General features: G+C 33.2%; 2 protein-coding genes across 8 annotated transcripts; both read right to left on the bottom strand.

The window, feature by feature from the left end:
- Positions 1 to 739: 739 nt before the first annotated feature.
- On the bottom strand, positions 740 to 3,233 carry LOC104719009 (uncharacterized). The gene is made up of 9 exons (XM_087482910.1): positions 3,215 to 3,233; positions 2,915 to 3,027; positions 2,567 to 2,840; positions 2,157 to 2,247; positions 1,932 to 2,053; positions 1,758 to 1,839; positions 1,547 to 1,664; positions 1,204 to 1,389; positions 740 to 1,119 (listed from the first exon to the last, which is right to left on the bottom strand). Exons 3-9 carry the CDS (start codon positions 2,781 to 2,783, stop codon positions 919 to 921), a joined length of 1,017 nt encoding a protein of 338 aa, XP_087339036.1. The 5' UTR covers positions 2,784 to 2,840; positions 2,915 to 3,027; positions 3,215 to 3,233; the 3' UTR covers positions 740 to 918.
- A 2,879-nt stretch (positions 3,234 to 6,112) lies between these two features.
- LOC104719024 (DExH-box ATP-dependent RNA helicase DExH6-like) lies at positions 6,113 to 11,527 on the bottom strand. Of its 7 annotated transcripts, none has more exons than XM_087482914.1 (10): positions 11,197 to 11,487; positions 10,969 to 11,068; positions 9,719 to 9,757; positions 8,275 to 8,308; positions 8,096 to 8,184; positions 7,852 to 7,997; positions 7,617 to 7,765; positions 7,293 to 7,466; positions 6,408 to 6,738; positions 6,113 to 6,258 (listed from the first exon to the last, which is right to left on the bottom strand). In XM_087482914.1, the coding sequence occupies exons 2-6, from the start codon at positions 11,014 to 11,016 to the stop codon at positions 7,977 to 7,979; spliced, it is 231 nt and encodes a 76-aa protein (XP_087339040.1). In that variant the 5' UTR covers positions 11,017 to 11,068; positions 11,197 to 11,487; the 3' UTR covers positions 6,113 to 6,258; positions 6,408 to 6,738; positions 7,293 to 7,466; positions 7,617 to 7,765; positions 7,852 to 7,976. The 7 variants fall into 7 exon arrangements, 5 of the variants coding, with proteins under 5 accessions (XP_087339040.1, XP_087339037.1, XP_087339041.1 ...); XM_087482915.1 differs by lacking the exon at positions 6,113 to 6,258 and adding an exon at positions 7,170 to 7,207 and having other exon boundaries at positions 6,269 to 6,738; XM_087482913.1 differs by lacking the exon at positions 6,113 to 6,258 and having other exon boundaries at positions 6,269 to 6,738; positions 11,197 to 11,527.
- Between the last annotated feature and the right edge of the window lie 589 nt (positions 11,528 to 12,116).

Raw genomic sequence — 12,116 nt, 5'->3', positions numbered from 1 at the left:
TGTTAATGATTCTAGATAAGTATCCGTGCTATAACAATAATTAAATATTATTTTATACAAAATTTTGTATATTTTATATTTTAAAATAAAATTTTAATATGTTGTATTAGTTTATGTATGTGAAGTTATTTCAATAATGTATATTCTACATCATGACTTGAATGTAATTATAAGACATAATTTTGTAAATTTGGTTTTTAAAAAGCGAGTTATTATATACAATAGAACCTCTATAAATTAATACTCTTTAAATTAATATCGCTATAAATTAATAAATTCTTTCGGTCCCGAATTGGGCCGGTGTAAAAAATGGCATATTTCGATAAATTAATAAGATAATATTTTTTTTGGAAATCCTATATAAAAATATGGTCCCATCAATATCATAAATTAATAATCAAATAACATTAATATATATATATACTAGCAGTTGACCTGCGCTAAGCGCGGAAGTTTCATGATTTTGTTTTTATTTTTGTGGTTTTTTCAGTTTGATATTTTGTCACTTTTTTCTCCCGCATTTCCATCTCGTTATGGTGGTCGTATATATTTTTTTTTGTTATTTTTGCGTAAGTTTATTCAACTTCACTCTGCCTTGATTAAAACCCTCTTATTGACAATCGTCCAATTGAATTTGGTTGTCGTAGAATGTCAAGTTCTCATCAGTTTCTGAATGTCAAGTTCTCATCATTTTCTGCATTTGTTTTAAATGATAGCATAAATAGATTAGCACTTCTGGTTGTTTCAAAAGTAGAGTTGGAAATTAATTTTACAACGGAAAGTTGGAAAAGAATCTCATAATAACAACCATATAGTAATGCAAGGAAATTCTATTCAGAAGCAGAAGGGAGAAAGTAGTGAAATGAAGGCAAGTTCTTTAGAAGAAGCAATTGGAAAATTTTAATAAAAAAAAGTAGGCTAATTCCATTTCTGTTTCTTATGTTTTTTGTTCATTGCTGCTGAAGATGAGCTTTCAACTGGTAAATCTCCAGAACCAAGGGTTTTTTCCTCTGTTGATATATCTATTGCAGATGACATGCTTGTCTGGTGTTGCCGAGTTGGAGATGTTATAGGCCCTTTATCACCTAAATCCACCATTTTCCCACCTTCTGCTTGTGTCTGTATGTATGAAATAATGAAGCAAGCAATGAGTAAAATCCTAGAAAGCAATGAGTAAACTTTTGGATGTGATGTAAAGTTTACCTCAACGAAGGTCGGACCAGGGAGCAGCTCAGTAGTTTGATAAATACGTGACACCATAAATGACTGATGGTGAGGAGTGAAATTGAAGTTAGTTAGCTTAAGTTGGAATGTGAATTTCTTCCCAACAATGTCAGAGACTATTTTGGGAATTGGAGCACTACAGTCTGAGTTCAGTACACCTTCAGCCTAGAGGTTGCGAGAAGATATTAGAGAGAGTTAAGTAGCAACATTAATGCGTCGATTAAAAGCAAAACCAATTAAAAGTAGTTAATGCGTCGATGGTTTGATGGAAAGGAAAATGAAAGGAAATTAGTTTGAGGTAACATTAATTTAGTAAACTGACCTGCGGATTACCAGTAGCAACAAACTGGTTAAGAGCATCAATGGATACATGTTCAATCTTGGATACTCCATGGAATGGTGCAATAGAGTTTGTGTCTTGTTTTTGTTTGCCCTTTAGCCTGCTTGGTCATGTACGAAAATATGGTTAAGGGACATTAGGAAATTTGTGTGAATGAGTATAAAAAAACAATTTGGAGAAACCGTATCACTACCTCTCAGAAAACTGTGCAGTTGTTGTGACGTCTCCGTCTGTAAAAAATTTGGTCCTAGACGTGGCATTTAGGTAAAGTTCACCTGGAGGGTAACTTTTGGTTAGTTGTCATGCTAGTTTAAGAAGGCATAAAGGAAGGAGTCTGAATGAATGGGGGGAGAAAATAATGACATACCTCCAAATAACTTTGGGTTTATATTAGTAGCCAACAATATGTAAGGCCCAACATCTTTTTGGCTAAAAACCTTCTCCAGTGAAGTTGCATGATCAAAAGCACTTAGTCGCACTTTCTCCCCGCTTTCAAAACAGAGAACATGTGTTCAAGCAAGAAAGACGGTTAATGTAAAAACCATATGGAGCACTGCAGCAGAAAAGAGTTGTAAGTCGGTGAGGGTCAAACCTTTCAAGAGATAGGAGTACTAACATCCTCTCCAAGGTTTGTGTCATTCCATTTCTATATGCCTTGGTTGAACATACTTGGCCCATGACATCTAAAGAATAGAAATGAAGCCGAAACCATGAGGGTAGAATTTTAAATTTGATTCAAACATTGAAACATTGAAGACACACGCCCTTAATATTATCTACAACATATGTTCTTTTTTTTTAAACTGTAAAAAGGAGGAAATTCATGACCCATCGATAATGGGACTAAACTTCAAACGATCAACTTAATATTGGAAACGGGTAATTATGAAAGAAACTGTAAAAGGAGAAAACTCATGACCAAACAATTATGAATCTAAACTTCTAGCGAGCAACTTAATATTGGAGACGGGAAATAATTAAAGAGTTTACACTTGGACACACCTGGAAGATCTGTATTGGTGTTGGCAAGAGAAACCAACTCCTCATGTGTACGGAACCTGAAAAACTCTTTTGGAAAATTACCGAAAGACTCGTCGAGCTGATCAAAAATAGTGGTCGATGTGAAACTTATTGAGAAGGGGGAATCGGTAAGCTTGAAACGGGAGTTGCTTCTTATGACTTCAAAGTCTGAAAAAATATATATTGCCCCATCACGCATCGAGTTCTCAAATTTTGAAAGATGGGTCACATTGATAGACCCTTAGATGACAAAGGTCTACAGAAAGACGAAAAATTAGATTACAATGTCTACGTCGAGTGTTTGAGAAATCTAGTTGGGATGGGAAAAACCTTTTCGTCGATGAGTAAGAAGTCCACTCCCATTAGTTGGCCTGCTTTTTTAACGTTGCCGGCAGGCCAGTGACGAAGCATCCTCCCAACGATCTGTTGGTGTAGGCGACCGGCTTTCAAATTTGCGAATGAAACAACAGTATAATCCATATTAGTAAGAAGCAATTTTAGAGAGAAAAGTAATTGTAAGGGGAATGAAATTGGAGAAGATGGCATTATATAGGCTTTCAAGTCAAACCAATTGAAGGGAAAATAATGAGACTTCAATTGAGAGGAGAAGCATTGAAGGACTGAAATTACGGTTTTAGAGGAAAACGAACAGATAGAGATGGAAGTGAGGAACGCTGAAGAGGCATGGCGATTGAGGTCACACAACGGCGGACGGTGGAGTCGACATCCCGGGAAAGGGTTTTCTTTCGCAAACATAATAAAGAGGGAGTAATAATAGATTGGGCCCTGACTGAGAATTTTAAAATGGGCTGCCAAAGACAGAAGAAAATAATACATACGAAAATGGGCTGTCTCAAGATATATGGAATTATTAAACAGATAGATATGCTGAGGTGGCAGCACCAGGAATGAGTAAAGTGTACTTTATATATATAGATATCTAAGAAAATCTAGTGAAATATGACTCTACTGTTGTTTGCATATTCTTGAATTTGCATGCTTATTGGAAGAGTTCTAAATGCGATAATTGGTTCTTTATATGTAATTTGTTCTAAAATTACCGCAGTATCTTATTCGACTTTATCGTTACCATGAATGATACTATTATCAATTTCTTCTAAACTCTAAACTTCTAATATCTATCATTTACTTAAACTCTAAACTTAGCAATTACTATAGACAAGATTATAAATTAAGAAAATCTTAAAAAATATGAATGATAACAAAAGTATCTTATTTTGTAATACAAAATTTTCAAAATTATGAAAATTAAAAATCTCTTCATAAATTAATAAAATATTAATTTATCGATAAATTAATAATTATTAATTTATCGATAAATTAAAATCTCTATAAATTAATAAAATTTCATGGTCCCGATCTTATTAATTTATAGAGGTTTTACTGTATTGTTATTTTGTAATTTTGTAATTTGGTTTTTGTCACAATTGTTAGTCAAAGCTCTTAATCAGAAGATCCTTCCAAAAGAACTTCACTGGATTCTATATGATACCCAAATCCTAGCTTAACTTGATTCTTGCTCTTTTTTTTATGTATCGCGTGATCACAATCGACAGGAGGATTCACTTGCGAAAGAGATCTTTTTGCCTCTTTGTGTTGAACCCTAATTGTAATGAAGTATCGTTTGTTCAAAAAAAAAATCAACTGTGTTTACACCAAGTGAAAAGTAAATATTATCAACTACAGACAATATATAAATATTGGTGAAATAATGCTTATAATAGATTAAAGGGAGATTCTCAAAAATAGCACCAAAAAAAGTTTTTTTTTTTAACTTAGCACAACATCTCTAAAATTCCAAAAATAGCACTAATTAATCTTTCAAAATTAAATCTTAAATTCAAAATACTAAAACCTACCCCTCAAAACTATACCCTAAATGTGAAATTGAGAACCCAAACATAAAAAAACAAATTTTAAATATTTTAATGTGTTAAATAGTGCTATTTTGGAAATTTATGGAATGTGTGTTATAGTTGTCCATAAAACTTATTTTAGTATTATTTTAGGGTATTTCTCTAGATTAAAGAGGGGGGAAATGGTTCCATAGTTTTTTTTTCTACAAATCAATTATATTGATATCAAAAAGTGTTTACGAAATTCAGAAACATTCCAATACAACCATTATATACAAATACTAGCAATTGACCCGCGCTACGCGCGGTTGTTAGCTGAATTTGTATTTTGTGTTTTGTTTTGATTTTTGTTTCTTTGTTTTTTTGTGGGAGATTTTAAGTAACAATGTTAACTTCTCATGATTATTATTTAAAAAAACATTTAGAAAACATAGAAGATCATCTCAAATTTTGAAAAGTAAAAAACACACTAAATTATACTTACTGCAAAAAAAAAAAAGGTTACAAACAACATAAGCACCCGAATCATAAACAAAAACAGACATAAAGATGAATTTACATAACTAAAATATAATAGTATATACAAAAACTCGAAATACACTTTCATCTAACTCCTGCGCGTTGTGCGGGGTTGTATGCTAATTAGGCCTGACTAAAATTTTATACAGATCCATTGGTATATTATTAATGAAAAAACCTATATATATCATGAAAACATCCTCTCTTATGCACTCCCAGAACTCGAGTTAGAGCCTTGGTAACGTAGTTTTTTTTCTAAAAACTAAGAATTTCAAAAAGACGTCGTATGATTTAACCCCAACAGTGAACGTGTTGTTAATGACGTTAAATTTTATGTTAACTTTTATAAACGGAGTGTTGATTTGGCAAGTCAATAAAAAGTTTGTTATTATACTTAAAAATCAACAAAAGTTGAATGTTTTTTTTGGTTAGACAAAAAATTTGTGTTTTTTCTTGGCAAATTTTGGAAAGTTTGAGTTTTTTTGGCCGAATTCTCATAGTATTTTGTCTGATTTACCATTTGTTTAAAATGGTTCATGTTTTAATAGGCAATTATCGAAAGCTTTTTATTTCACTTGATGGCCTATTTGTCTTTTAGTATTGGGTCTAACTTATTCTGGTTTTTAAATTTTTTTGGTTATGTTCTCAATTCAAAGTGTTATGTAATTATTTTCTTCTTCATTTTTTCATCCTCCGATTCCAGCTTTCTCTTTGTCCTATAAGTTCGATTGTACGGACTTGGCTTGCAATATTTTCATCCTCCGATTGCAGTTTATGGTTTTGATTGTCGAGTATTCTTTATGGTTTTGAGACAGTTGACGGAGTCCAATTCAGTTCGTAGTGTGGACGTAAACTAATTGAGTTTCTGATTTCTTGGGTGGCGAAATTGTCTTATTATTTTATTTTGTTATTTTATTTTGTTGATAAGGAATCACGACAGAATTTACAAACTTAACGTTGAATGTGGGTCGTTCTATGGTAGTAGCAGACTGAAAGGAAAAGTAGTTCAACATATTGTTGTACATAGAACAGATTGTGGCACTATCCGAGGGATTTATGTGATCTTCAAATCGTTCATTTGAAAAAATTGAAACCTTTTTATTGGATGATCATAATACTTCTCAAAGATGTGTTTGATTAAAATAAAACTAATTTATAAGGAAAATAATTAGCTTCGTAACATAAATTTACATGTCCAACATCTGGTGTAAAAAAAAAGAACCTTCAAATTGCGTCTCTAAAGGAAGTGATGGGAAGCTTTGACCGCAGCTTCGCGATCTGTAACATAAATCAACAAAAACAATTTCCTTTCACTTGCTGCTACTTGGCATGATTTATAACTTCTCAGTCTGTATTCTGGATAAGGAATCAATATTACAGTCCTTTCAAACCAAAGAAATACATCTCAACAACTGGGTGTTCCTAACCTCCTTAAGAGCTTTGTCCTTCTTAAGTCTAGAACTCAAAGACGCCACCTTTTTTAGAATCTCTTCACTGCTAATCTTTGGTTTCCCGAAAAAATCATCTTTCCATTGTCCTTGTTTACCCGAGTGCTCGGAGTACTTGTTAAATGATGTGGCAGCAGTGTCTCTGTCACAAGGTGGATAGTGAGTAAATAAGTCATGTAGAATAGCATCTGCCCCTGGCGGAAATGACACACATTTGAACTTTTCTTTGTTCGATTTCTCATTGGCATCTTTCTTCTTCCCATTTTTGTGCCTGCTTGTGAATATTGAAAGACGCCTTTGTTCTCCGCGCCTATAAAAGCATCCCAAAAAATTAGAAACAGGAGACTCTCAAGTCATAGCAATCGAACTTACACCATAGAAAAATGAATACTTTCTCAAACACAAAACACTAAAGAGTACAATAAAGGCAGTAACTCACCCCCTGAACTCTTAAAGCATAGAAAAATGAATACTTTCTCAAACACAATACACTTATATAGTACAATAAAGGCAGTAACTCACCCCAAACTCTAAAGTCCTAGCCATTGACCATTTCGTCATAGAAAAATGAATATTTTCGCAAACCCCACAACACTATAAAAGTACAGTAAAGACAGTAACTCACCCCTGAACTCTCAAGTCCTAGGAATCTAACTTTCTCCATAGGAAAAAAAAATGAATATTTCTCAAACCCTAGAACACTATTATAAAGTACAAAGAATTTAAAGCAGCGAGACTCACCCTGAACTTTTCGATTGAATACCCATTTTTCGGCACATCTGATGAATCATGCCACGTTTTTTATTTGATAGATTATACTCAAACGTGTAAACTACACAACACAAATGCAATGACAAAGGTTACCTTAAAAAAGATCCTTGTTGCGGATGCTTTGTCTAAGACAGGGCATCCATTCTTCTTCCCTCTCTCGACTTCTTTACCTCTCAAACAGACCAAGCTTCAGAATCACATCAGCCAGATAAGAAGTAGACCTTCCAACGAACTGGAACAGCTTTTTCCTAGTCATTGTAAATGTTCCTGTTTTCTCCAACCGACGGTTTATGTCAGTAAATTCTGCTACTATACAATCAACCTAACATAAACAGATTGCTCACCACGGTTTTTTTTCTTTTTAACAAATTCATTCTTCACATTCCAATATATATATGTATGGATTAACATAGTTACCTGCCCGCCATAGTAATCGAGAGCAATGCTCAGCCCCATAACACTGCCTATGGTTCTGATCCCATCAATATTCAAGAACTGCAACATGATAACATCCAGTCCTCCCTCCATCCATTTGTTTAGATTTGGATCCTCTCTTACTTCATACTCTGCAGTTTTACATAACCAAACATATGAAACTAAGCACCACTGCAGGAGTTTCGAACAACACACAGAAGAAAAAAGTGCAACTGACCATCTTTTTTAATTTCAGGAAGCAAACCAGAAGCATGCCTCTCCACCACTTTAAGATACTCATCAACCTCGGGTTCCCGTACATTAAATAAAACGATCAATAAATGGTTGCACCATCGACTGTTGTTATCTCCTCATACATATCATCTGAAAAAACAACAATAACACCCAAAAAAGATCAAATCTTTATGAACTTTTTAACTCCAAATAACCAATGGGAGACAAAATGAAGGAAAAAAACTAACCTCCAGAGACGTACTTCTCCACAAGAAACTACTTAAACCCATCTTCGTACCTTCGATACTTGTCAGCAAACTCTTTGCTTTCGAGATATCTTAAAAATATGAAATTTAGGTTCTTTACAGTCCAGAAGAACACAATGCACCAAAAAAAGACAAAAAAGTTTGGAATTTTTAGAAATTACTTGTGAAAAGATGGTTCTTCATCAACCAATTGATCTGTTAGGGGGGTGTATTCAATAAGAGATTTTAGAGGATTTGGATTTTTATTAAAATCTCATGTTATTCAACTTGATATTTTTAAATGTTTTCTCAAATCCTATGTTATTGAATTTGATATTTGGTAAAATTATTCAAAATCATTTACAATTCCATGTTATTCAATTGATAATTTTTAAAAGTCCTATCAAATTCACTGTTATTCAAAAATTAACAATTCTTTTAAAAATCCTTTTGATACTGATTTTGGGTGATTTTGGGTGATTTTCAATTCATTTTCTAGTTGAAAATACCGATAAAACAATCCCACTATTATAGATGTGATTTTGATGGATTAAAAACAAAGAGGATAAAACATTGGAGCATACTCCTTCATCATCGGTCTTCTCCTGTTCATCAATCTCGAAACACAAAACATTCAACAGATTTTGGATTAGAACACATATTCGATTGTGAGAAAGATAACGGTTCTGATACAAGATTCTATCGTCTTTTGTTCTTATCCATTTCGTTTCTGCTCGTCTCCATGTTTCTTTGTTGGAGTTGTCTTCGATGTTTGGTCGGATGCTCGGAAATTTCACGCCATGCGCAACACTGGAATGAATTGGAGGAAGCTTCCGAACTACCGAGTCGGGTTTTTGGCGAGGGGAAGAAATATGAGGAGGAGAGAGATAGACCAAAACAAAAAGAATTAGGAAGTAGAGCTTATTTTATTCATGATCTTAAGATTCATGTTCGTTTAATTTCTTATCATCGTAGGATTTCTTTTTACAATAAAAGTTTGGAGTAGCATAAGCTCTCTTGTTGTTGATTATCCATTCTGTTTGTGTTGTTTTGTTGCAGTTGTCTTCGACGTTTATGTTTCTTTTAAGATTCCATAGAATTATGACATTGCTCAGGCCTGAGAGTGAGAGGAGAACACTTGTTGGTTGCCATATAGTTTTTTCAAAGGCAAAGGAATCCAACAAAATAAAAAGAAAACAACAACAACATCATCATCGTTTAAGTCATAGGTGTTTTTTTTCTTTCTTCTTCGTTTATTTATTCAAATTTCATCAAGTCAAAGATCAATAAAGGATGATGACAAGTGTTGCCTTGAGCTTCACAACATTCTTGACATCTCCACTAGCTGATCTTCACTTCTGGGTAAAGAAGAGAGTTAGACCTGTGTGTTGAACTCTCTATTGTTTCGTCGGAGAAAGTGTTAGAACAGTCAAACCCAATTTTTCAATTTTTTGTCTAACAATCTTCTAAAATCACCCAATTTTTTTTTAAATCTCATCAAATCACAAATTATTTATATAAACTTTTTCAAATTCTACCAAATATTCTAAAAACTCACTCAAATCTCTCAAAATCTAAAATTTCCTAAATCCCACAAAATCATCCAAAATGTTATATCCAATACACCCCCCTTAGTATTCCGTTGCTGTTCACCATATCCTCCGTCTGCAACACAATCTGAGTTATTATACTACCATGTAAATACACTCACTCCCACTTACACATCCAGCAGTAGCTGGATACTTAATTATCCACAAAATTTTAAAGTAGAAAAATAACATGATATTAGAAACCGTAATAAACAAACTCTTAGGGGGTGTTATTGGATTGTGGTTTTTAAAGGAGTTTGATGTATTTAAGAATCAGGTGTTATTCAATTGGGTATTTTTAAAAATCCATTAAAATCTAGTGTTATTCAATATCTACTGGATTTTGTGTGATTTTGGATTTCAACGTACTTTGCTTCTAAAATATGAACAAACACAATACCACACTTTTCTCAATCATTTCATTTTCTTTTCCTCTCTTTAGATGGATCTCTAGACTTTGACATATTATTGTTTGATTTTTTTTCTCAATCCTTTTATACAATCACACTTATTCATCAGATATGTATTATTTTTGAGAATTTTTTTTTTGTGTTCTTTAACTTCTTTTTCTGGGTTCATGATCTATAACTTTTTTTTTTGGTTTATGATATAATCACACTTTTTTTTTCTGGGTTCAATCTCTGTTTCTTCCTCCTCAAACCCTTTGTATATAATCACACTTATTCATCAGATCTGTGTTTTTTTTGTATTCTTTAATTTTTTTTTTCTGGGTTCATGACATCTGGGTTTTTTAATTACACCAAAAATCTGGATTGAAAACAAATACAGTTTAATTCAAGTTTTCTATGACATGTGTAAAAGTCTGGGTGTTATTAATTTAATATAACTTTGGTGTATAACACAGTTTATGGATATATATATATATATTTTTCTAACAATAACTTTTTAAAAAATCCATAACAATCACCAAAAATACATTATCAATGACTTTCAAATCCACCTTATATGCATTATAAAGTCCACACAAATGCATTAGACTTTTAAATCCACTAATGTCCTGAGTTAATTAAAATCTATTAAAATCCTCAATCCAATAACACCCCCTTAATAACTCCTTTTGTGTTTGATAACCAATCTGATATTTAGGTGTATATATATATACAACTGAAAAGTTCGTCTTTTCACCTAAACTTTGAATTTTAAAGAAGTAAAAGAAAAAAAAATGGAATGAAGAAAAGAAAACGAAAGGAGAATGAAAGAGGGGAGACAAAGTGGGAACCTACAAGAGAGAAAAAAAAATTGAATAAGAGTTAAGATTCAACTTACATTGTGATCAGAATGATTACCAATCTCAAGAACAACATAGTTAGTCATATGCGAGGTGGGTGGGATGAAGTTCTGCTCAATTAAGCTTCTCAAATCAACACTGCAAAAAATTACATCCACAAGTATTTGATTATCATATTCCTAATCCGATCCTGATTCCCAACATGACATAAACAACATCTACTAATTGAAAAAAAAAACAGCATCTTCTAGGGAGGAACGTAATACCTAGTGGAGAAGAAATAAGCTCGTACGTGAATAGAAAGTTTCTCCTATAAGCCTCCACGATTCTCATCATCAACCACCGTTAGATTCTCAGTCTGATGCTGCTACGGCTGAACCAAAGCGACGGACGTAGTCATCGGTGAAACCAAAGTGATCGCCCTCGAGAAGTAAACCGGAGAATTGGAGATCGGTAGGACATTGGAGAAACTTCGAGAGGGAGTATCAGAAAACGACCGCAAAGAAAAGTGCAACAGAAGCGAAAGCGACAGCGATTTCTGCTTAGAGGTAAAGATCGAGAATATAATTGAACGGACGGGAGGAGTTTATATCAATTGGACTTAAAATTTTATGATTTGGGCTTATATAAGCTCAACGAATTTGTAGATTTTTGCTGTTGACATGGATGCTAAAACCCTGCAGAAAGGATTCGATTTGGAGAACAGAGCCAAAGGATAATTAGATTAGGGGCCCTGAGATTTTAATTAAACTGGGCTTGGAAAAACAGAAGAGGGATATAGTTATGAAACTGGGCTATCTCAGAAACTGTAGGATACGAAAATGGGCTTAATAGATTCGTTAAAGCCTTATTAAATGTGATGCTGACGTGGCTGCACCAGAAAAGAGAAAAAGGTAACTTTATATATATAAATATGAAATTGATATAATTTCAGTGAAGGAGTGGAAGTGACCCTACTGTCAATTAGTGTTACACGCAACAGATAAAATCTGTTAAGTCCCTCATTCACACACTTTTTAATGGCTAAAAGCTTGATGCTGAAACTCCAAACTGTCATTGACATTACTTTAACTAGGAAATATAGATCTAATGTTGTTGGAAATGTTTCTAAATCTTGTCGTCATCTTGAGATCCACATACTTGATAATTTTGGCAAAGATTTTCTATGATCGTTTACAAAGATCTA

Source organism: Camelina sativa, chromosome 2 (genome assembly GCF_030686135.1).
Source record: "Camelina sativa cultivar CO46 ecotype springtype chromosome 2, ASM3068613v1".
Lineage (NCBI taxonomy): Eukaryota > Viridiplantae > Streptophyta > Magnoliopsida > Brassicales > Brassicaceae > Camelina > Camelina sativa.
The sequence above is the reverse complement of the archived record's forward strand: the minus strand, read 5'-3'. Positions and strand labels throughout refer to the sequence as shown.